Source organism: Pan troglodytes, chromosome 5 (assembly GCF_028858775.2).
Source record: "Pan troglodytes isolate AG18354 chromosome 5, NHGRI_mPanTro3-v2.0_pri, whole genome shotgun sequence".
Classification (NCBI taxonomy): domain Eukaryota; kingdom Metazoa; phylum Chordata; class Mammalia; order Primates; family Hominidae; genus Pan; species Pan troglodytes.
In genome coordinates, this window is record NC_072403.2 from 147,139,844 (window position 1) to 147,165,774 (window position 25,931).

The 25,931-nt window shown below is 37.7% G+C and overlaps 1 protein-coding gene across 24 annotated transcripts in view; it reads right to left on the reverse strand.

Annotated features, from left to right (window-relative positions):
• Positions 1 to 4,466: 4,466 nt before the first annotated feature.
• The window catches only part of AHI1 (Abelson helper integration site 1), a 217,531-nt gene continuing 196,066 nt past the window's right edge, over positions 4,467 to 25,931 (reverse strand). For 10 of the 24 annotated variants that reach the window (XM_054686930.2, XM_054686928.2, XM_054686933.2 and 7 more), the window contains 3 exons: positions 17,229 to 17,249; positions 16,918 to 17,020; positions 10,491 to 12,149 (listed from right to left, as the gene is read on the reverse strand). In XM_054686930.2, coding sequence (XP_054542905.1) covers positions 12,147 to 12,149; positions 16,918 to 17,020; positions 17,229 to 17,249 — 127 coding nt within the window. In that variant the 3' untranslated portion in view covers positions 10,491 to 12,146. Of the gene's footprint in view, positions 6,737 to 10,490; positions 12,150 to 16,917; positions 17,021 to 17,228; positions 17,250 to 25,931 lie in introns of those variants that run through there. The other 14 variants (XR_010157781.1, XR_010157780.1, XM_054686938.2 and 11 more) reach the window with 4 other exon arrangements.

Consider the following 25,931-nt stretch of genomic DNA (forward strand, 5'->3'; position numbering starts at 1 on the left):
GCCTCAGCCTCCCGAGTAGCTGGGATGACAGATGCTCACCACTGCACCTGGCTGATTTTTGTATTTTTAGTAGAGACGGGGTTTTGCCATGTTGGCCAGGCTGGTCTCGAATTCCTAGCCTCAAGTAATCCGCCTGCCTCGGCCTCCCAAAGTGCTGGGATTACAGGCGAGAACCACCACGCTTGGCTAAGAGTGATTTATTTAATATGATAAATGCCAAAATTACATTTCTCTGGCTGTGTAGACAGAGTGGGTGCCATAGTGAGGTTACCCACAATGGCCTCCATTCTTAAGGAGCTGACCAGACTAACATTTATACTTAGAAGTATAGTTACACAAATCCTCAGAAGGAGTATAAACTCAAAAGTTGAAAGCACATCAAGAGTAAATTAAAGGTGTTCAGCAGCATTGCTGTCAGTCACATAGAAACCCGACTGACAGTGCCCTGACCATGCGCAGATGAGGCTGAACTAAACCAGTGCCAGAGGACGTTGAGTTCCATGTCTTTCCTCCAGCCAGTCAGTGTAAGCGTGACTTCTACACCTCTGCCTCGTGGTCATCAGGGTGCTCTTGAAACTTTTTTTTTTTTTTTTTTTTTTAGATGGAGTTTCGCTCTGTCGCCCAGGCTGGAGTGCAGTGGCGTGATCTCACGGTAACCTCTGCCTCCTGGGTTCAATGATTCTCCTGCCTCAGCCTCCTGAGTAGCTGGGACTACAGGTGCATGCCACCATGCCTGGCTAATTTTTGTATTTTTGGTAGAGATGGGGTTTCACCACGTTGGTCAGGCTGGTCTCGAACTCCTGACCTTGTGATCTGCCTGCCTCTGCCGCCCAAAGTGTTGGGATTACAGGTGTGAGCCACTACATCTGGCCAAAACTTCTAATGTCAACACTGCTGGCTGGGCTGGATATTGGGCTTGCTTGTCGAACAAAGAGTTGTTTGAAGCTTTTAGATTTTTTTTTTAGATTATAAAAATATGGGTGATGCAAAGGACTAGGTTCACTTAATGGCACAAAGACTAACCCAAGGAACTGTGAATCCTTATCGTTGGATGATCAGACTCAGCCACAGTGATGCTCTGGACTTTTGTTTATGAATCTAGGAATCTTTTCTCTCAGATAACTATTGAAATTGTAAAGAAAAAAGTGACTGAGATATCAGATTCACAGGCAACAATGTTTAGATATACAAATTTTTAGAAGTCTTTTGAAGGCTATTTATCCACAAATGAATGAGAATGCAAAATATGATGCAAAACAGATTTAATCTTCTGGCTAATTTGCCTCAATAAAAAAAGTTAAAGACATAAAAGGAAGATTACATCCCGCATTTTAAGATTGTGTCTTTATGTAAATAAAAAGTTACTCAGCATGCACTTCAGGCATGAGTGAAGGTCTCCAAGTTCACAGCGTGGAAGGGACTGCCATCTGGGATTCCCCAGCATCAGGAGCAGACTGAGACAGTGATCAGTAGTCGTGTTAATGGTTAAATTTTGAGTTCATTGAATGCTACTGGCTGAAGTCAGGCAGAGAAGAAGAAAAAAGGGAGCCAGAAATGAGAAAAAAAGAGAGTGTGATATAGGGAAGAGAGAATGAAAAAAGAAAGAAGACAGCTGTGACCACGGGAAGCTATGGTAGAATGACTAATGAAATATTTTTAGATTTCTCCATAAATTCCCTATTCTTGCTGGGCATTTAGAATTTTTAAAAGATTATATTCCATTTGAGAACATTCTGTGATACTGAGCAATTATAAGAATTGTCTCAGGCAGAAAAGATATATTGAATAATACATGTTGATTGATAGATGGAGAATATTAGTAGATTGTTATTTCAGCCTTTCTATTGTGATCCACGCCCAGGTCCGAACAGCATTTTCAGCCTCCTACTGTGTGCCAAGTCAGTGGCTGGCGTCATGCATACAAAGATGTGCATGATAGCATTTCTAACTTTCGTGAGCTCACAATCTATAGGTATGTCAGTTTCAATGTTCTGTGCTAACGTCTTGATAGGCATTAGGTGTAGGGCATAATGAGAACACTGGGAGGTAACTCACCCAACGTTAACAGATCAGGAAAGGAATCTTAGTGCATGTGACATTTGAGATGAAACCAGAATGGTAATACCCAGGAAAGGCACTGGGAAAAAACTGTTTTCAAGTAGCAAGAACTCAAAGGCTTGGAGTGTCAATGGTCATCGGAGGGAAGTAGTATGGTCCTGCTGCCATGTGAGCAGAGGACTTCCACAGCAAGCCAATGAACCTGGAAAAGCCACAGGAGTGGATCCTGGAGGCTTTTGTCCACACTGCTGAGCTGCTTGTACTTTTTCAGCTGAGATTGGGTGCGTTCAGGGTGGTATGGCTGTAAACGATACTTGGACTTTTACAGGTATCAACCAAGTTTCTTAATTTTTCTGTCACTTCCAAGGTGACTGAATTTCATTTGTGGTATCAGAGGGCACAAAGATAGATGTATAGGAATTATTCTAGGCAAACAGGAAGATCTCAATGGATTTAGGATAATGGATGGGGCTTCAGTGTGGAGTTTTAAGGAGGCTGTGGTGTGGTCAGGCTTGCATTTCATGAAGTGGTCTGTGGTACTTCCAGCCTGGTGAGTTGATCTAATGAAGCTTTAGGTCAAACGGAAATATATTACCCCTTAATAGAAAACACAATTTATTTGCATTTGAACAATAACTATTGGATTTGAATATACAATGCATTAAATGATTGTGTTTTGTTTGGCTCATAAAAAGGTTTTGAAAAAGGAATTCTGGTCTTTTCTGCATATCTCTTTTTCCCATTTACAAAACATAAAATTTAAATGCTCTTACTTGATACAAAAACATAAACTGTGGAAAGGACACCCTATTTCATAAATGATGCTGGAAAAACTGGATAGCCACGTGTAGAAGAATGAAACTGGATCCATATCTCTCACCTTATACAAAAATCTACTCAAGGTGGATCAAAGATTTAAATCTAAGACCTGAAACCATAAAAATTATAGAAGATAATGTTGGAAAAACTCTTCTGGACATTGGCCTAAGCAAAGAATTCATGACTCAAACCCCAAAAGCAAATTCAGCAAAACAAAAATAAATAGGACCTGATTAAATTAAAAAGCTTCTGCACAGCAAAAGAAATAATCATCAGAGTAAACAAACAATGCACAGAATGGGAGGAAATATTTGCAAATTATGCACCTAACGAAGGACTAGTATCCAGAATCTATAAGGAACTCAAACAAATCAGCAAGAAAAAAAAATCCCATCAAAAAGTAGGCAAATGACATAAATAGACATTTCTCAAAAGAAGATATACAAATTGCCGGGAAACATAAATAAATGCTCAACATCACTAAACATCAGGGAAATGTAAATTAAAACCACAATGAGATATCACCTTACTCCTGCAAGAATGGCTATTATTACACTTGATCTTAGCCAAAAGGCTGAGAAGCGATAAGAATGGCCATCATTAAAGTCAGAAAACAATAGATGTTGGCGTGGATGTGGTGAAAAGGTTTTACACTGCTGGTGGGAATGTAAATTAGTACAACCTGTATGGATAACAATATGGAGATTCCTTAAAGAACTAAATGTAGATCTACCATCAACCCCACTACTGGCTATCTACCCAAAGGAAAACAAGTAATTAAATGAAAAAACACATGCACACACATGTTTATTGCAGCACAATTCACAGCTTCAAAGATATGGAACCAACCTAAGTGGCCATCAACCAATGAGCGGATAAAGAAAATGTGGCATGTTGGGCTGGGCGCGGTGGCTCACACCTGTCATCTCAGCACTTTGGGAGGCCAAGGTGGGTGAATCACCTGAGGTCGAGTTCGAGACCAGCCTGGCCAACATGGTGAAACCTTGTCTCTACTAAAAATTCAAAAAAAAAAAAAAAAAAAAAAAATTAGCCAGGCATGGTGGCAGGCGCCTGTAATCCCAGCTACTCTGGAGGCTGAGGTAGAAGAATCGCTTGAATCAGGGAGGCGGAGGTTGCACTGAGCCGAGATTGTGCCATTGCATTCCAGCTTGGGCAACAAGAGTGAAACTGTCTCAAAAACAATACAAAAAAAACAACAAAAAAAGAAAATGTGGCATGTATACACCATGGAATACTACTCAGTCATAAAAAGGGACAAAATAATGTCTTTTGCAGCAACTTGGATAGTGCTGAAGGCCACGATTCTAAGTGAAGTAATTCAGGGATGGAAAACCAAATACCATACGTTCTCACTTAAAAGTGGGAGCTAAGCTATGAGGACATAAGGACATACAGTGATATATTGTCTTTGGAGACTCAGAAGGGGGAAGGTGGGAGGAGGGGTGTGGGATAAAAAACTATATATAGGGTACAACGTACACTCCTTGGGTGATGGGTACACTAAAATCTCAGACTTCACCACTATATAATTAATCCATGTAACCAAAAACCACTCGTACTCCAAAAGCTATTGAAATAAAAATATTTTTAAAAATTCTCTTATTTGACCTGTGTTGGGATTTCATATTTTAGATTCTTGCACAAAAATAAAGTACACAAACAGAGAATTGCAGCAAAAACACAAACATAAATGACTACAGGAAGAGACCATAGTTGATTCCAAAAAACATATATCTAAATTAGCCTTACTAATTCATAGTTGTGTCTTACACAGGGAGCACAGATTGGCTTGTCTTATAATTTATTTCCACATTTCTCCGATGTCAGTAAAGAATTTTCCTGTTTGGAAAAACATAGCACTGGGCAGAGGGCACCTGGGTTCTGATCAATGGTTGTTGGTCTAGTCATTTGACTTCTTTGTAACTGGTTTTTAAAAGTGGGAGAATAATGCTTTTTTTGTCTACTAAAGATTGTTAATGAGGCTCAAGTTTGGTAGAGTATGGAGTTCCTCTGACAGCCTCTGTAGGGTGACAGCAGCCATAATAAATATGTGACAATTTCAAGGTGAAACAGAGTAGAAGAGCCAAGGCTCCTGGTTCAAGTGTCTGTCAACAAACGGGCATTCAGCAATTAAGCTGTTGAGTAAGTGAATGTGTACACATTCTTTGACATACACATACATTAAAACACATATTTAAGTGTTAAAATTATTGAGGATCCTAAATTATAAAAATATATTTAGGAAAGTAGTCCTTAATTCCAGCTACTGGTAGGTAAATAGAATTAGTCACACTATCTGTATCCAGTTGTCAGTATAGTCAAAAAATGAAAATAAATGGTGGGGAGGGCGAGAGGAGGGAGAGCATCAGGGCAAATAGCTAATGTATGTGGGGCTTAACACCTAGATGACAGGTTGATGGGTGCCGCAAACCACCATGGCACACGTATACCTATGTAACAAACCTGCATGTTCTGCACATGTATCCCGGAACTTAAAGTAAAATAAAAATAAAAATAAAAAACCTAACATCCTCCCGCCATGTGTGCATAGAAATGTCATTTCTCCTGACTCTCTGATGCCACCTTGTTTACATTTTTTACCTACTTTTACCCTCATTTATTCAAACTCATCATTTGTAATAACCTGGTTTTATTTTTTATTTTTATTTTTTAAATTTTCTTTTTTCTTTTTTCTGAGACAGAGTCTCATTCTGTCGCCCAGGCTGGAGTGCACTGGCGCGATCTTGGCTCACTGCAACCTCCGCCTCCTGGGTTCACATGATTCTCCTGCCTCAGCCTCCCGAGTAGCTGGGATTACAGGCGCACACCACCACGCCCGGCTAATTTTTTGAGTATTTTTAGTAGAGACGGGGTTTCACTATGTTGGCCAGACTGGTCTCGAACTCCTGACCTCGTGATCCGCCCGCCTCGGCCTCCCAAAGTGCTGAGATTACAGGCGTGAGCCATCGTGCCCGGCCTATAATAACCTGGTTTTAAAGTGGGATTTATCAGAACATAGACCGTGTTCTATGAGGGATATTCAGTTTTAGTTGTGTAGGAGGTTGAGAAAATACAGGACTTTTCAGCATTAGGATTTGATGATGCCGCTTAGGTGAGAATGTTCCCTAAACAGCGGGAGTTGGCAGGAGGAGGCAGGGTGCTGCCACTGGTGTCTGTGGTCCTGGACAAGTCACTTGTGTGAAAGAAGGGTCTTCGTTCTCATGTTTTTGGGCACACCCTCCACCTGATTTCCCAACGGTGACATGGAATAGCTCTGGAAGGGGACCTTCCGGTGGAGGAAGCAGGAGGGCACACAAGCTTCTCCTCCATGGTCTCTCATTCACGTTTCCCTTGAGCTACTCAGTTTGGGGATCTGCTGGATGCTTTTCTTTTAAAACTTAATCCCAAGCAACAAACCTCTTAGGTCTTCCGAGACAGGATCTGTTTCCAATAGTAAGGATAAAGAAAGAAAATACAAAGAACACACAACTAGTCAAGTGTTTACAGTTAACCTGCAGTAAGCAGGCTGGGACCACCTGAGGCCCCTTGCCCAGCTTCTCACCTCTTTCCCACTGAGCAGGACTCATTCACCATCCCTGGGACCTTTCCCCAACATCTTTTCCTTCTCACTGAAATGTCCAGATTTAAGGTTCTCAGACCCCCTTGACTCCACTTGTTTGTAGACTGAGAAACTGATCTTCTCTAGGAAATGGGCAAGGCTGTGGACCGTCATACAATATAGATCTCACTTTTCATGGGAAGTATCTTCACTTCACTCCTGGAGCAAGAAGCCTCGTTTACTACATAGCTCCATCCTTAGCGTCAGTCACTATTTCACCTGCATCAAATTACACACATCAAGTCAAGAGTGGCTCTGTCTTTCACACTGATATGAACCAACAAATAACATATTGTTAGACAGGATCTATTTTGGCCAAAAACCCCACAAGCTTTACATTTTCTTCTTTCTCTGGATTGGATGGGGTTGGAGCAGGAATAATTTCTGTATCATTTGTACTTTAAGTTTGCAAATGGCAGGACTGCAGCTTCCAGAAGAGGCTGGCACACAGAAGCTGGTCTTGTGAGCTTGGCTTACAGGAAAAGAATGTGTTTGAGAGACAACCAAGAGAGAACTGATCTTCAAATCTTCCAGGAGAGAATCCATCCTATCTAGCCCGAGGGACACATGCATGGGAAGCGCTGACCAAACTGTATCGTTCCCCTTCCCAGGACTGTCCCTCTTCAGGAAAAGACCACACATGGCAGAGAAAAGACTGAACTCATGATTTCAGTCTGGGATATTTTCCATATTCTATATATTGTTATTTTGAAATTCAAAAATTACAATCTGTCCTTGGCTACAGGGTACTCTAAATATTAACAGCCCTATATTCATGTATGAAGGCAAAAAAAAAAAAATCTACCTTCACTTAATGTAACTACAGGATCTCTAACAACTATAGTATAACAGTCTGTCGCAAGTGTATTGGATGTTTCAGTTTGCCAGACCTGTCATGATAAATTAATTACAGGATGTTGCAGAAATGGCAACGCTCCAGCAGCATCTTGCATAGTTTAATATAGACCCATTTCCCCATTTCAATGTATTTGTGGTTAGATAAATCCTCAGAAATTTACAGCTGCTATAGACTAGTTTATTATGCACTCTGCCTGCACACATGATAAGTATAAGAATTCGATGTGCTTAAAGTGCATAGATTTTACTGATATTTCTTTACCACCATGGAAATATTTAGTTGCTAAAAGTAGCTTCAGTAGACACGTCTGAACATTAACTTTTGTATAATAGGCAGGGATGGTTAAACACATTACTGTGCTTAACTTTTATTAAAGAATCATAGTTCAGGAAAAGTTATGTGGAGCATTTATACAGAATGGCCCTGTGAACAAATTTAAGACCAAAAAAAAACACCTTAACTACTGATTCTCAGCTGAAAACATCAAAAAACCAAACTGAAGCTACCAAACTTTTCTCCAGGGAACCTTCTTCCTTTAGTCTTGTGACCGCTTTGCGCAAGCTTCAGTTGCTTATTTTTGCTCTGGCAGCAAGTTATGTTCCTCAACTTCTTGCTTTTTCCTCCTTTCAGACTATTTTTTTCTTATCTTCACTAACATCTCCACTCCAAGCAATGTTAAGAAATCATCCTTTGATTGGCAATATTTGAGTTTACTTACATACATGTTTTATAAGGAAACCATTCTTAAATTTTCTTCTATTCTTTCATTGGGCTCAAATCATTTTTATGAAGAAATGAACTGCAGTGAGTACAAATCATATTGTTTAGTACTTTTAGAAATAACACTGAAGTATATATTGGAGCATTTTGACCTAAGTGATAAGAGGTAGAACATGAATTATGTGTGGTGTACATATCCCTTTTTTAGATTGAGGAGAAACTAAAATTGTTGATTCTTAGCAGCATTAGCCTCCCTAGCTTTTCGAGACGAAAATAACCCATCCATAATCAGTATGAATTTGAGGTGTTAGAAGAGCAACTTTAGAAAACACACTGCTCACAACATATGCTTGATGTAGATTTGAAGGGGATCATTAGAAAAATAGCATTCTTCGTGTTTACAAAACAAATGTTTTTGTTACCCAGTTCCCGCCTTAGCTTAAAGTATTTCCTATTCACAATAATTAGAGCAGAAGGATATGAAGAATGAAGTGCCTCATTACCAAGTTTGCTTCCTGGGCCTCGGCAGAGAGTAGCTGTCTGCTTTTGCCTAGTTAGTCCATTGTTAACCCTAAATGATGCTGACATTCAATTCTCCTGCATATAATTGTGTCCATCCATAGAATGAGTTCTCCAGTCAACACAGCCTTTTGATTGACATGCTTCTTGATGTTTTTATTCTCTCATATATGACTGGAATGGCGCCTTTTCGGTTTCTTGAATAAAATGTTACTGTACATGTAATTAGTTTGATTCTATAGAATCTGTTTCTTAAGGAAACATAATTATAGTATGGAGTAAAGATTTACTAAAATAATTATGACAAACAAATGATCAGTTTTTTTTAAAAAAAGTTCACTCAGATATATTTTATTTTATTTAGGTCACTGTTGAATGACAAACATTTGAGATGTTTCTAGTCCCTGAGTGTGGTCATAGGCACATGCCAACTGCTTCCTTACTCTTGTGTGTGTTGTCATGTCCAAATATCAGCATTTTCCTCTCCACAGCAACTGAGATCCAGTACTTTACAGATCACCCAGTGGAGTCTGATATCTCCATTTGCAACTAGCAGTGGCTGCAGTTGTGCAGTTGAAGAAGTTACTTAACCTTCAGAACTTGGTTTCCTTAGTTGTAGAGCAGGGAAGATTTTATCTATCTCATGGATTTGATGTGAAGAGTAAATGAGGTCATGTACATAATAAAGTGAGGATTTGGGGACTATTTTCGGTACAGTTCAATTAAATAGAAATGAACAAATATATAGCTTAAAACATTTGGATTGCTTAAAAGTGTTTCCATAATTCACTAAACAGATATGGCCATCAGATGGAAATCATTTGAATACATATAGAAGTGTAAGGTCACAAACTTTTGTTATAGTTTCTAGATCTTCCTCTTAAAAATATTTGTGGCTAAATATATGACTAAAGTGACAACATGTCACATGAAGCTATAAAATGGTAAGTTATTTCTCAAATATAGTCTTGCCGAGCTTCCTAAAGACATCTTTCTTTCTTTAAATTCTTCTATAATTTAAAGATAATATGAAGGTCAAGTATTCATTTGTATGTGATAGAAACCCTGCACAAGATTTCAGAAGTACTAAGCATTAGCCATTTAAAAGCACTGATTTCATTTAAAATATGCATTTTAAACATAAATTTGCATTCACTGTGTAAAATATTTCATGTTTTAAATCTTTTAAAAACTTGATTTTTATTCTAGCTTTCCAAGTCCTATACATAGTATCATTTCAATACTGAAGAAACATTAATCTTCAAGACAGAGTTGGATCAATAACTGGGCAGTGCATTTCTAACAATGGTTTAAAAATATTATTTAGATATAGAAGAAGACTGTGTCAAATTGTTACTTGTTTGGAGAAAAGAGATGACATGGGATAAAATTCAATACTTTCAGAATAAAGATAAAACAAACCCAATTTGTTATAAGGAAATGTTTAATGCCGTACATCATCAAATGGATTCTGGTGTCTGATTTTCTGCTTGATTATCAGCTGGATCTATTGCTTGGAGGGCACTGTCATGATCTCCCCCACCCCATCTCATCTCAGATTGTGTGGTAAAGAAAGATCTTTTATTAATCTATTCATGAACATAACCCTAGTCTTACTTTGTCAGCGAGACAAAGGGGAAAAGGACTGGGCTTTCAGTAGAGCCAAATTTTCCTGGTGTTTGCTTCAACTGCTTTTTTTGTCTTTAGTAGTTGCAATATAAAAACAACCCTTTATTTTTCATATAAACATCAAGAGCTTAGCAAATGCTTAGCTCCCCCTGACATATTTTTCATTCATCTTATTTCTAAACCTGTTGAAGTTCTTGGTGATTCAATCAGAAAATCAACACATATCTCAAAATTATTAGCTGAAACTGCAGAGAAACAGATATTTTTATTTTTAAATTATCAAGTGCATTCACAAGACAGAAAAAAACAAGCTTGTACAAGAGTGACTCAAGCTGGCTGGGCCCAGCTGTACCTGACACACAGACTTATACATCCAGAACAATGAAAACTCAGTGCCATCAGAACAGACTTTTGGGCGGATGGCTGTAGGCTTCACCAGTTATCAGTGCCACTCAACACTTTCAAAAATGCCTTTTTTTTAAAAGTTCTACACAGCGGGACATGTTTACCAATTTTTATACCTCTGCATGTGCAGGGATAAGAGCCAAATATATTTTTATTAGAAGATATTTCACACTGGGTATACATCTGGGCAAAATTTACACCTCAATGCCCAACATTGTTTTTCTCACTTCTTATTTTAATGGAATTGACTGTCTAATTTGGACAGGTCTTTCTAATTTTATATTAGTTTTCACTTTCTTGGGGTTAAATATTTTATCAGCAGACCTTACCACACAGTTGAGAAAGGAGTCAAGAAAAGAACAAAAAATGAATATCCCATTATAATATCAAACTTCAAAACATATAGTCTATAATAATGACACTATTATTCTGGAACTTAGAAAAAAATAATGCAAGATAATAATGTAAAAATATTAAGATTAAAATAAATATTAAACAATGTAAGTCTACAAAATAGGTATGTGCTTAAATATGAAATGCCTTTTTTAAAAAGTAAAGACATTGGGAACACTGTTGCCAGTCCAGCCAAAAATCACTTTTAATTTAGGTCTATGAAGTTACCTATATGATTTGTTCTTAAGAAACACAAAATTTTAATTAGAAAGTAAATTGTTTTCTTTTAATGTCTTTGTTACTGAGACCATTTTGAATGCGCCATATTCTAAAGCTGCTTATCTTTTTTGTTTTTTGGAGATAGAGTCTTGCTCTGTCCCCCAGGCTGGAGTGCAATGGCGTGATCTTGGCTCACTGCAACCTCTGCCTCCTGGGTCAAGCAATTCTCCTGCCTCAGTAGATGGGATTACAGGTGCCTGCCATGAGACCCGGCTGATTTTTGTATTTTTAGTAGAGATGGGGTTTCACCATGTTGGTCAGGCTGGTGTTGAACTCCTGACCTTAGGTGATCCACCTGCCTCAGCCTCCCAAGGTGCTAGGATTACAGGCATGAGGCACCGTGCCCAGTCAGCTGCTTATCTTTTAAATAAAGTGAATTTCAAAAACAGATACTTCATATTCTGGGCATAGCATCACACATACAACCACATTACCAATATAATAATATTAAATGATTACTTAACAGACATCCTAACAACGCAAACACCTTTTACTCACATTTGCTGAGTAGCAATTACAGTGTTTTCTTCATTAGTTTTCCAACACTGGTAATGTAATTATGATGCAATTACTAACAATATAAGTACCAATACTTTGACCAACAACAATCACAATGGTTTATAACAACTGAACTCAAAGGCCACATTGATTTTTCCACCCACAACTTGATTCTGATTTTTCTAGAGTCATTCATAAGAACAAGAAGTAGTGGATCCTTTCTTCCTCCTTAGTATCTGAAAATTCTGAACTCTGAAGAGAAATTCCATTTGGTTTGTCATTTTCACCTCTGTGCATTTGGGCATCTCTTAACTTTTCTTCAATTCTTTACTGGAAAGAAAAATACACAAAATGTACTAAATAAACTTGAATAATGTCTTCTGACTACAACCAAATCTTAGTGTGCTCAGGCAACAGCACAGGTAATAAAGGACACTGTGTAAAACACAAACACATACAAACACAACTAAAAAAGACCAAAATACTAATTTCCTATCTTCTAGTTTGCCTCTCAAACATTGTTAGCATCTTTTTGTATCATTGGCAATTGTTTAAGGCCTGCTCCTGCATTGACAGGTTAATGTAAGCAAGAAAGAAATAAAATCCCCAAATATAGACACTAAAAACTCCAAACCATAAGTAACTTCCAGAAATGAAGAGCAGGCAATCAGAGTATATGAAATTCTTCATTCAATGGGAAAAAAAGTCCTCATGGATGATATTCAGGGTTAGTGATTCGGAAGGATATAGATAATTTTATTAAATAGCATTCTTTCATCTAGTCTATGGCTATGCCTACTTTTATATATTTAGGTTATGACATTTTTCAAATCAATTAAAAAATGGGTTGTCTCATTTTTGACCAAGATAGTAACAAATAAGCATCTAGATGTGGCTTTGATGTAAAACAAATTATACAATTCATAAAAATCAAGAACCAATATGCAGATGAAACAAGAAGTTGCTTCCTTAGACAACATGTAGTATTTGCACTACAACTAGTGTGAGATAAACTAGTGGGGCTAAACCTAACATTTTTTAATGCAATCATTCATACAGCATTGATAAGTTCTGGACTTACACAAAAAGGTTACTGTCCTTCTTCTAAAGAGAAAGGCTTAACACCTGGTTGTCCTTAGAAAACACACGGCAGTTTCAGAACGATGGCAAATCTGGTTAAGGTAGCAGTCAACTCCATCGACCACTCCTGAGAAAAGTGACAGCTGGCACACTGTGGCAAGAAAGGGCAATGGCTAACCATTCCTGAAGGGCTTTCCCTGGGGGCACAGGAGGTGTAGGGGACACCTGTGCTTTAAGGAACAGGCCCAATCTTAAATCAATGGTCGCACTATCTTTTCATATAAAACACATTTACACATGAGGGGCAAAAATTCTTTATCACTTGATGTTTCTTGATTTTAAATTTGTTAAACAGAGCTACTCCAGGTAAGCTTGTATCATATATAGAAGCCCAAAAATATGTTCTAGTGAAGCTCATGAATGCACATGAAGTTGAGTATAAAAATGGGACAGAATACGACATGCCAAGGTATAATACCACTAGGGGCAAAAAAAGTCTCCCTGTACATATACAGAAAAAGTACGTAAAACTTTCACCAAATTAGGATCTGATAAAAATGGAAAAGAAAGTAGTTTCAATGAAGGCTGGGCTAAAGTCACACAGAGACATATAAACTTCTGCAAAAGGCAGTGAGGAGGGTAAAGGATCTTACAGGAAGAATAAGGCAAAACAAAGTGAGAGGAAGAGTTCATGGTAGTGGGAGGACAAAAAAGAAGAAGAAAAACAGAAAAGGGAAGGGGGAGAGGGGAGAAGAACAGCTGGAAATTAGTGAGATGGATCCTGCACGTGCAGAAGATGTAGGACAAGTGAAATCAATCAGGTGGTGACTGCACTGTGAGAAGTAAACAGAGAAGCCAGAAGGACCTTCAGGAGAAGAACCCAAAGAGAAATTCAACTCGAAAAATCTAAAGTAGGCAGCAAAGATAACATCTTTGAGGGAAATGATTCAGACTCAGAAGAGGAAGAAACACACTGGATAGAGAATGACAAAGATGGCCCATAAAAGGGAGAAAAGAGACAGAATAAAGATGGTCATGTGCACCCTTCGGACACTGGTGGCTCCCTCCTGACGATGGCAGGAAAATCAAGAGTGGCACACTGGCTTGATGAATGCTAACAGCAAAAGGACCTGAAAGCTAGGAGACAGCAGGGATGTGCTGAAAGAGGGAGGACAAGACATCTAACCAAAAGACAAGAATAAATGCAAAGCCATTCCTTCTCTATCTTCTCATAAAGTATCTCTGTAATCTAACAGAGGAAGAAAGTAACGAAGCAAAGCCCTTTTTAAAGGCTCTTGTGATGAAAAGAGAAAGAAACATTCTTCTTAGCAAGCTTATGAAAACAAGTATGAAACTAGGTTAGTGTTTGTGTGTATGTTATGTCTGGGGAATAAGATTCATAAAAATACTGGGCCGTGGCTGGGCATGGTGGCTCATGCCTGTCATCCCAGCATTTTGGGAGGCTGAGGCGGGTGATCACTTGAGGTCAGGAGTTCGAGACCAGCCTGGCCAACATGGTGAAACCCCATCTCTACTAAAATACAAAAATTAGCCAGGTGTGGTGGTGGGTGCCTGTAATCCCAGCTACTCGGGAGGCTGAGGCAGGAGAATCACTTGAATCCAGGAGGTGGAGGTTACAGTGAGCCGAGATCACACCATTGCAGTCCAGCCTGGGCAACACAGCAAGACTCCCTCTCAAAAAAACAAAACACAACAAAAAAACCTGGACCTTACCCCACAAGACATTCAATCCAATAGATCTTTCCTGAAGGTTTACTTCTGTGGCAAGACACCAGGCTAAGTGCAGGGGAGGAAAAAAATGTGAGTATGTATTAAATAATAGCCCCTGACTGGAAGCACTGGCCATCTAATCAGAGTTAATATACAAAGCAATGTGTAAGAGAAACAGCCCTGAACTTGGGGCAAGAAGATTAATTCCTAGTTCAGGTACTTTTTAGCTGTAACTTTGAAACCTTGGTTTCTTTAAATGTAGAAACAACACGCTGTATTAGAAAATTTCTAAAAATTACATTCATTTTGAAAGAAATGATCAAGTAGTAAATATACAGTAAGTAGATAAATTAGAAAATGCACAAAGTTAAAATAGAAGAAAAAAATTACCATAATCTTACTACTCAGATAATTATTCATCTTTTGATGTATATTATATAAACTATTTTATAATCATTTTTTACTTAAAAATCATAAACATCTTTTCATGTCCATAAAAATGCTTCCATAATATGATGAATAACCATATGATATTCTGTTATATAAATATTTCATATTTTAATCAACCCTTTATTTTAAAAACACTGCTCGAAGGAGTAGCCTTTTAACTAAATCTCTCCATGTATACTTGAATACTTTCCTATAAGAGATTCCTTGAAGTTGAACTGTCAGGTCAAAGAGATGCACATTTGGAAAACAAAACAAAACAAAAAAACAAACCCTAACATATTACCTAATTATACTTCACAAAGAATGGATCAATCTTATAGCATTACCAGCAGTGTAAGTGGGAATCCACATCCCATTTTCTCATCAATACTAGGTATGTATCATAAGTTTGAAACTTGTCATTTTGAAAGGGTAAAATACCATCTCATTTTATTGTTTTAATTTTCATTAATTTGATCAATGGATGGTAAACATTTTTCATATGTCTGTTGCCATTTATATTTATCCCTTTAAGAATCCTTTAAGAATGTCCTGTGTATATCTTTGTCCCGTTTTTCTACTGGTGTATTTTTTTTCTTGTTGAAAAAGCTCCTCTTAGAGCTTTTTATTTGTTAAGGGTATTACTCCTGGCCAGGTGCGGTGGCTCACACCTGTAATCCCAGCACTTTGGGAGGCTGAGGCAGGTGGATGGCTTGAGGTCAGGAGTTCAAGACCAGCCTGGGAAACATGGCAAAACCCTGACTCTATTAAAATACAAAAATTAGCTGGGTGTGGTGACACGTGCCTGTAGTCCCAGCTACTCGGGAGGCTGAGGCAGGAGAATCACTTGAACCCGGGAGGTGGAGATTGCAGTGAGCTGAGATTGCACCACTGCATTCTAGGCTGGGTGACAGAGCAAGACGTCTCAAAAAAAAAAAACAACAAAAAAAAAGAGTATTACTCTTCCATGGGTAAATCTCTTCCATCCCAGGTTATTGTTCATTTAAAAATTCTATGACTTTTTTTCTTTTTGACCTGCATAATTTTAAAGTTTCCATTATTTAAAAATCTGTTTTATAATGTTTTCCAATTCTGGTATCAAGGTTAAAAATAATTCCTTAGCCCATGATTACATAACTATTCATCTATATGCTTCTGTACAATTAGATTTTAGTTTTCTACAATGGAAAAATAAAAATATGAAAATTTTGACTCTAGTTCCTATAAAATGACAAATTTATAAACGTGGACATGAACAGCTTTGTAACATTTCACTTTCAACAGAAACTTCACTTCTACTTAATAGAGAAAAGGCCTTCTGGCAGGCCTTTCCTATACCCCAACCCCTACCATCCAAACACATTTTCCCACTGGCGTATCTCGGTGGAAAAAGTGGCCCACTCTTGAGCTGTAATCCTCTGGAGTTCCTTAGGCCCCCAGGGACTATCACTCTGCTCCGACACCGCAGATGGCTCCTTCTCAAGTGGCTCTTTCCTCTCAGTTTGTAAATATTCTTGTCATTCCACTCTTTATAAAGATCTTGTCTATACCCTGTGTTTTCCACTAGTTACTGCCTAGCTTTTTCTTTCCTTTAAATTCCAGCTTCTAAAGAGAATAAGACTATTCTTACAGTCTTTTTCCCTTTGGGCTGGAGACAATCTGATTTATGCTTCCAGGTTTCTCCATCAAAACTATCTTCTCCAAGGTCGCAAATGGCCTCCCGGTTACAGATCCCAAATGGGACTTGTCAGTCCTTATTTTACTTGCCTCTCTCGGGTATTTGTCCTTGCTGACCATGCTTTCCTAAATCTTTTCCTGTTGACAACATAGCGCAACTTTCTACTGGTTTTCCCCTTACCTCTATTAGAGTGACTTTTCTGCCTGCTTGCTTGTTCTTCCTCATCCGTGTATCCATTATGTGTCCTTGGTCCTCATGGCTCTGTTCTTTTCTCATTTCAGAACTATAGGAGGGAAAGATCAGAAACAAGGAGCCAGTAAAAGAGAGCTGAGCTAAAAGCTCAGATGAGGCTTTGATCTAGGGCCGTGGCAGTGGAAACAAAAATGGGGATAAATGTGAGGATATGACAGAGAAAAACATCCGGCAGAACTAATGAGTATACACGGGGGTGAGAGACAAGGAATTGCTTAAAATAACGTAAACAGACAAACCTTTGGCTGGTTGGGCTCCTTCTTAGCCATGATAAAGGGACAAGAATAAAATAAATTTCAAAATCTTAAACTATTATCTGTGGACTTACAGAATAAAATAAATTTAATCTGTCTCAGAAAAATTTTAGATGCCTGGGAAAAATCAGAAAGTTCTATCAACTTAGGTGGAAACACACACAAACACACACACACACACACACACACACACACACACACACACAAAAGTATAGGACATTCATTCATGACAAGAAAAGAAATGAAGGAAATTTATATATAAGAAAGCTGTAACATCCTGATCTGTGGAATGAACAATGTAGCTTTCCAAATGATTCAATGGCAATAGCAAAATATAAAACAAATGTTTTGTGGATGAGTGTGTAGTAATGCACTTTATATTAGGAGAAAGAAAACACAAAAACAATGAAAAAAAAGGAAAACTGAAGAATGGAACAGAGTATCTTCTAAGTTGTCTAGGAATGGTGAGAAACACCACAGAGGAGCTTGAAAAAGATACAAGAATTTCAAAATCAGGTATTAAATAGGACTGAAAAGAGATTCTTGTGAACCAAATGATATTTCCCCAAAATTCACATGTTGACACCTGAACTCCTAATGTAACTGCATTTGGAGACAGGGGCTTCTAGGGAGATAAGTAAGGTTAAATGGGGTCAGAAGAGTGGGGTTCTAATCTAATAAGACTAGAGTCCTTAGAAGACGGAAAGATGAAACCAGAGCGTGCTCTTTTTGCACAGAGAAGAGGCCATGTGAGGACACAACGAGAAGGCAGCCACCTCCAAGCCAGGAAGAGAGGCCTCACGGGAAACCAATCCTGCTGGCACCTTGATCTTGGGACTTCTAGCCCCCAGAACTGTGTGAAAATAAGTTTCTGTAGTTTAAGCAATGAAGTCTGTGGTATTCTCTGTGGCACCCTGAACAGACTAATGAAGAAATGTGTAAGTAAGTGAAATGAAGTCAGATGACTGAGAATGAAAAGGTCAGAAATTACAAAGAAGAAAGGACAGTAAATTTAGATAGAATGATAAAAGAACAAAGGAAAGGTTAAGTTCTGAAAAAAAGCACTGATAGCACACAATTTTAATCTTTCTGAAGTGTACCCTTTTGGCCTTATTTCCAAGGAATCTATATTCTAGACTGATAAGGTGAATAAGGGAAGCAAGCCAAAGATAATACAGCAGAGACAACGATACAATGGACTGTGGCAAACTGGAGAATGGATGACTCATCTAAAGGAGGCAGTCTATCTCAGCTCATTGATGGATGTCATCAAAGAATGTAGAGCTGTGGTCCAGAACTCTGGATTATTTTCAAGAAGTCAGAAATCTGTATTTCTTTTAGGTGAAATATGTAAATATCTGGGCAGCTAATTACACACACACACACACACACACACACACACACACACACACACACACACAAAAGACCTCATGGATACTTGCTGGTTTGAGGGTATCCCAGGCACTGCCATACTTTTGTGCCTTAGCTCCTGACTTCTAGGCCCTATTCTTCTTGTTTACTCTGTCTTGTCTATATGGTCTTAAATTCTGTCTTCATCTTTGGCTTTCTCTGACCACTAAAGCCCACTCTAGGAAGATCAGACTGTAGTGATCCTCTTTCTTCTTTTATCTCTCACAATCTATATACAATCTATCAAAAAGCTACCTTGAAAATACATAGTACATCTAGACCTTTGCTTGTAGCCCCGATAGAGTAGGAGGAACCACATTTACCTCTTGTCTAAAACAACAACAACAAAACAACAACAACAAACCTGAACAAAACACATGAAACAACAATTTTCAAGATACTGAGCCACAGACGATGAAGATCTGCAAAAGGTCCCCCTCAAGTATCCAGCAGTGAACTGATGAGTGCACACATCTGGGAAAATCACTTGAGGCCCGGAACAGTGTTTATTCCCACTAGCAATGAACAGAACTGTTCCCAAGGAAGCCCAGACACTGGCCTTACTAGACAAAGACTTAAAATCCGTAATTAAAAATGTGTTCAAAGAACTAAAGGAAACATGTATAAAGAACTAATGTATGAGCAATGTCTCATGAAATAGAGAATATGAATAAAGAAATAGAAATTACACAAGGAGGAAGTAATACTAAATCTACAAAAACTATTCTAGAAAATTGAAGAGGTGGGAATACTTCCCAACTTGTTCCATGAAGCCAGCATTATCTCCTCATCAAAATCAGCTTAAGATGTTACAAAAAAATTACAGACCCATATTTCTTATGAACAAAATGCAAGAAGTTCTAAAGGAAATTTTAGCACATCAAATTCAACAAGCGCTATCCTTTATAAAAAGGATAACACACCACTAAGTAGGTTTTATCCGAGGAACGCGAAGTTGGTTTAACATTTGAATATCAGTGTAACTCACCATATTAAGAAATTTAAAAACAAAAACCATAGATTACTTAACTAATGCAAAAACATGTTTGAGAAATCAAACATCTATTCCTGACAAAAACTCTTAGGAAAGGGAAACTACCTAATAAAGGGCATTTATAAAAAACCTAGAATAACATCATACTTCATTGTAAAAGATCAAATGCTCCTATTCATTTCCCACATGATCAGGAACAAGACAAGAATGTCTATTCTGACTAGTTTTATTCAACATTGTATTAGAGGTTCTACCCAGTGTTAACAGGGCAAAAAAAAAAAAAAAAAAGAAAAAGAAAGAAAGAAAAGGCGCCCAGATTGTGAAGAAAGAAAACTGTCTTTTATTTGCATGATTGTCTGTCTACATAGAATATCTCGTGGAATCCACTAAAAGCTATTACAACTAACAAGTGAGTTTAGTAGGTTGGCATAAAACAAGATCAACATACAATAATCAGTAGTATTTCTATAAACTAGCGACAAATACCTGTAAATTGAAACTTAAAAACAATACCATTTACATATGAAACATGTAGGAATAAATCAACCAAAGACCTATACACTGTATGTCCAAGACCTACACATTGAAAACTAAAAATCGTTACCAAGAGAAATTAAAGAAGTTGTAAATAAATGCAAAGATATATCATGTTAATGACTCAGATGATTGAATATTGTTAAAATGTCAATTCTCCCCAAATTAGTATTTGGATTAAATGCAATATCAATTGGAATATGCTATAGAAATTGATAAGCTAATTCTAAAATTCATGTGGAAATGGAAAGAACCCTAAATATTAAATAGCCAAACCAACTTTGAAAAGGACAAAGTTGGAGGACTAATATTACCTGATTTCAAGACATACTACAAAACTACTCAGTAATTAAAATAATGTGGTAGTAGCATAAAGACAGAGGAATAGAAAAATAATTGGCTGGGTGCCTTGGCTCACACCTGTAATCCCAGCACTTGGGGAGGCTGAGGCGGGTGGATCACTTGAGGCCAGGAGTTTGAGACCAGCCTGGCCAACATAGTGAAACCCCATCTCTACTAAAAATACAATAAATTAGCTGGGTGTGGTGGTGTGCACCTGTAATCCCAGCTACTCAGGAGGCTGGGGCAGGAGAATCACGTGAACCCGGGAGGCGGAGGTTGCAGTGAGCCGAGATCGTGCCATTGCACTCCAGCCCGGGTGACAGTGCAAGACTTCATCTCAAAACAAAACAAAACAAAAAACCCAACATTAGCTTGTGTAGTGGTGTACGCTACTTGGGTGGCTGAGGCAGGAGAACTGCTTGAACCCTGGAGGCAGAGGTTGCAGTGAGCCAAGATCACACCATTGCACTCCAGCCTGGATGACAAAGGGAGACTCTGCCTCAAAACAAACAAACAAACAAACAACCCCCCCCAAAAAAAAACCGAAAGAGAAATAGAAAAATAATAGATAGACCATAAACAGACCCACATATATATTAAGAGCTGATTTTAGCAAAAGTGCAAAGGCCATTCAGTTGAGACAGAGTTGTTTTTCAACAAATGATGCTAGAACAACAGGATCTCCAAATGCAAAAAAAAAAAAAAAAAAAAAAAAAGAAAAAGAAAAAAAAGAAAATAAATAAACTCTGATCCAAAACTCACATCACGTCACACATACAAACTAACTGAAAACAGTTCATAGTCTTAAATAAAAAATTATAAAACTTCTACAAGAAAATATAAGAGAAAACTTTAGTGGCTTTGGGTTGGCAGAGGTTTCTTAGATATTATACTAAAGCATGATTTGTAAAAGAAAAAATTTGGTAAATGGAACTTCAACAAAGTAAAAAACAGTTTGCTCTTCAAACGTCACTGCTAAAAGAATAAAAAGGCAAAACACAGATTAGGAAAAATATTTGAAAATCACATAGTTGATAAAGAACATATTTAGAATATATAAATGACTCTTAAAATTTAATAAAACAAATAACCTATTACAAATGAGCAAAAGATTTGAACAGAAATTTCACCAAGGAAGATGTATGCATGGAAGGTAAGCACATCAAAGGATGCTTAACATCATTAGTTGTTGGGGATATGCAAAATCAAACCACAGTGATATATCTCTACATGTATTGGAATGGCTAAATTAGAAGGACTGACCATATTACGTATTGGTGAGGAAGCAGAACTCATACATGTTGGTAGGACTGTAAAAAGGTACAATCGTATGGAAAACAATTTGGCAGTTTCTTAAAAAGTTAAGCATAAACCAACTATATAATCCAGCCATTCTACTCCAAGATGTCACCCAAGAAAAATGAAAGCATAACCTTCTTCAATGCCTCTTTCAGTGATATGATGTTAAACAAACAAAAAAACCCCCTATGTTCATACAAAGACTTGTATATAAATGTTGATATTAGCTTTATTTGTAGTAGCCACAAAAACTTGTACATAAATGTTGACATTAACTTTATTTGTAGTAGCCGCAAAGTGGAAATGATTCAAAGGTCCATCAACAAAGGTACATGAATAAACAAACTGTGGTATTTAAAACTCTAGACAGTGAGAGAAAGTAGATCAGTGATTATCAGGGGATGTGGCTCAGGGAAGGGAAGAAAGATGTAGGAGGGCAAAATTACAAAAGAGCATCAGAAGTCTTGGAGAGATGGGTATGCTCATTACCTTAATTGTGGTGATGGTTCATGGGTATTTACCCATGTCGAAACTTAAACCGTTTATTTTATTTTATTTTATTTCATTTTATTTTTTTGAGATGGAGTCTCACTCTGCCTCCCGGGCTGGAGTGCAGTGGCACGATCTCGGCTCACTGCAATCTCCACCTCCCAGGTTCAAGCGATTCTCCTGCCTCAGCCTCCTGAGGAGCTGGGATTCTAGGCGCCTGCCACCATGTCTGGCTAATTTTTTGTATTTTTAGTAGAGACAAAGTTTCACCATGTTGGCCAGGCTGGTCTCGAACTCCTGACCTCAGATGATCCGTTTGCCTTGGCCTCCCAAAGTGCTAGGATTACAGGCGTGAGCCACCGCGCCTGGCCGCGATTTATTTTATATCAAGTGTATCTCTTTATAAGTTAGAAATATATATGCATACATAAAATCTGACCTCTTTTCACTAACTTCATGGCTCCCACTTTTTTCCGAGGCACCACCACCAAGTCTCACCTGGATAATTTCAATATTATTTTAACTGGTCTCTCTGATCCAACCCTTGTCCATTAATGTCTATTCTTATCTTAAATGTCAGAGGGATTCTGTTAAATTGTTAGGTCACTTCCTGTGTTTAATGGCTTCCTACTTCACTTGGTGTAAAAGCCAGAAGTCTTATAATAGTATATAAGGTCTTGTTACTGTCTCTGATTTTATCCAATCTCTCCCACTTGCTTACTCTACTCTAAAAAGCCTAATTTCCTTACTTTTCTTTGAGGGTAACAGGTATGCTTCTGCTTCAGGGCCCACTGCACTTGTCTTCTACATACTCACATTACTCAATTCCCTGCCTCCTTCCACTTTTCTCAGGCCTTCTCTCATGCTCCGATTTACAACTGCAACCTTCATGTCTCCTTTCCTTTCCCCTACCCATGCTTTATTTTTCTCCATACTGTAGCACACATCTGGTATAATTAGACATTTTACTTATTTTGCATATAGGTAAATAAAATGTTAGCTCCTTATAGCAGGGATTTTTTATCTGTTTACTGCTGTAACCTCAGTGCCTAGAACACTGTGTGTGACACTGTAGGTGCTCAGCAAATCTATATTTAGCAAATGACTATTACGTGTCTGTCTTCCTTGCCACACTGGGCACTTCCACAATGTACAAGTTGTGTATCATATCATTCATCACTGCATTTCAGTACCTAGTATAGCACCTAGAAGAGAGAGCAGATGATCACATTTTCCCAATTGGACTGATGCTCACAAATGAACTACTGATACCTTGAAAGGCTAATCCTAACCCTTCCTCTTTATGGCAGTAGCATCGAGGTCTAGGACAAGACCAAATTCTTGATACAGACAAATAATGTTTGCTCAAGCTCATGTAAAATGCTGGGCAAATACAGCAAGACATGTCTCCTAGTCCCACCTTCCAATCATCAGATGCCCTCAAAACACTCACATTGCATTCTTCTAGAGCCACAATCTCTATCCTGTTTTTTTCTCCCACTGCAATTCCCCAACTCCAAGACACTAATCAGTCAGTCTCCTCCCACTCTCTCCCCTCTCTTCATAGCCGTATGCTCCTTTAGACTAGTTCTTTCCCACATCACATCCAAATGCCCTCCCACGAGGCAGACAAAAACTCAAGCCTTACCTTTATCTAGAGGCCTTCTCTAGCTATGCATATTCCTCCTGCCTTCTCATTCAGCTCTCTTCTGTAATTACACTTTGCATCACATCATTTTGCACCTAATTATATAATTGGTTGCCTTCTAAATGCTTGTTATTTCTATTTCCTCATCTGACCTGTAATGCTTCTTTAATATCTCTCAATGCATCTAGCTCACTGCTGGGCACACTGTGAGGTCACACACATGACAATAAATGCCTTTAATTTTAGAAATTGGGGGTAGGATGAGGGTTAAAAAAAGGCAGAAAACGGATAATAAAAGTAAAAATTTAGAAGAAAAGTGGCAAGTAGCAGGATTATTTTAGAAAAAAAAATGTGGACTATAAACTACCTCCTCATAAAGAGAAATGAAAGAGCCTGGAATGGTTATTATAAAGATGGAAAAAAATATACAGTGGAGTGACAGGATGCTTGGAATTGACATTTATAGCCGCACCATATTAAGAAGAGATTTCATTCATTTAGTTCAGATTTCAGGGTTTATAAGTAAAAGACTTTAATATGATTAACTATATGAATTAACCTCTCTCTGAACAAAGCTGTTAATGAAATAAAGGTTGCTATGTTAAAAAAAACCCAACAAATTCAATACAGGCTATATTAGTTAACTATGGAACATTAATACTACTTGTTAAGGATGACAGCATATTTATAGCAGCCTCATTATCAACTCTGACTTAGGCAGCAGATAATATATGAAGAACATCACAGAGCATGCAGTACAAAATGTAGAAGTTTAAGATTTTCAGGAAAATACTTTTGTTAAATTAACCAGTAGAAGTTTCTTCTAGATACCTTAAAAAAGAGAATGTAACTTTACTAAAATGTGTATAAATTGCTTGCACAGAAGTGACTGACATTTCTCAAAAAAAACAAAAAACAAAAAAACAAGACAAGAAATTCAAGTGGAAAGAAATAAGAGGCTGTCTATGTGGCTCATTTACATATATTGGTCAACCAACTAATAAGCAAAAGTTACAAACTGAAAGGCAGGGCTGCAAAGAAACAAAAAATTAGCCTCTGTCCATTTACTTGGGTACAAGAAACTCATTTAGGTAAATCAAAGAAATGACTTCTTTGTACGTGCTGGGCTCTAGTGTTTCCACCATCAACTCGCCTACAGTTTTCAAGTCATGAGAAATCTATCTTAATTCATCCTTACTTCTAAGAAATTGTAAGTAGGGAAAGTCCAAAAGCTTTAGATGAACTTGGGCATTTAGACATATCTGAACTTCTCATGAAAATTTTTATTTTCAGAAGCATCTTCAAAAAGAGAAGCTGAGCTATACTGACATCCTTTAGAAGCTGAGATGTTTGTGAGGTTTTATTGAACTTTAATCTGGAGGGCATGACATGGATCTCTGTATCTCGTGAAAACTGGTATGAAATGTAGACCGAGTGAGGAGTATGTAGGAGACATTTTTTCATTTGCGTAATATTAAGTAAAAAGTTCTAAAAATTTTTATGAAATATGTTCAAAGACACCAAGAGCACTGTTCCCATGATGTGTTAAACATGGTCATTTTTTTTTGGTTGTTGAAACAGTCTGTGCTTATTGTTTCTAGTGTATTTTGTTGTTGAGTATACGCTCCTTAGGGTCAGTGACTGTTTATCTACTATTATGTAAAATTTTAAATGTCCAGAGACTGGAACTAAAAACATATCTGACTGATAACAGTAAAACAAGAAACTATAAAACCTGGAGAGATTATAGAAAGAATTTCTAAGGTATCTTCTAGATCATGATTCTGTGACTCTTAAAAATTACATTTGTCTTTCATCTGTACAATGAAATACTGTCTTGTTAAATGCTGCATGATTTTATTAGACAATTCCTGTAAATAACTGTCATCTGAATCAGAATTTTTGTACTGGAAGAGACATATTATTCTTCAAATTGCCAAAGCATATAGCAGGGTTAACTTGAACAAATATT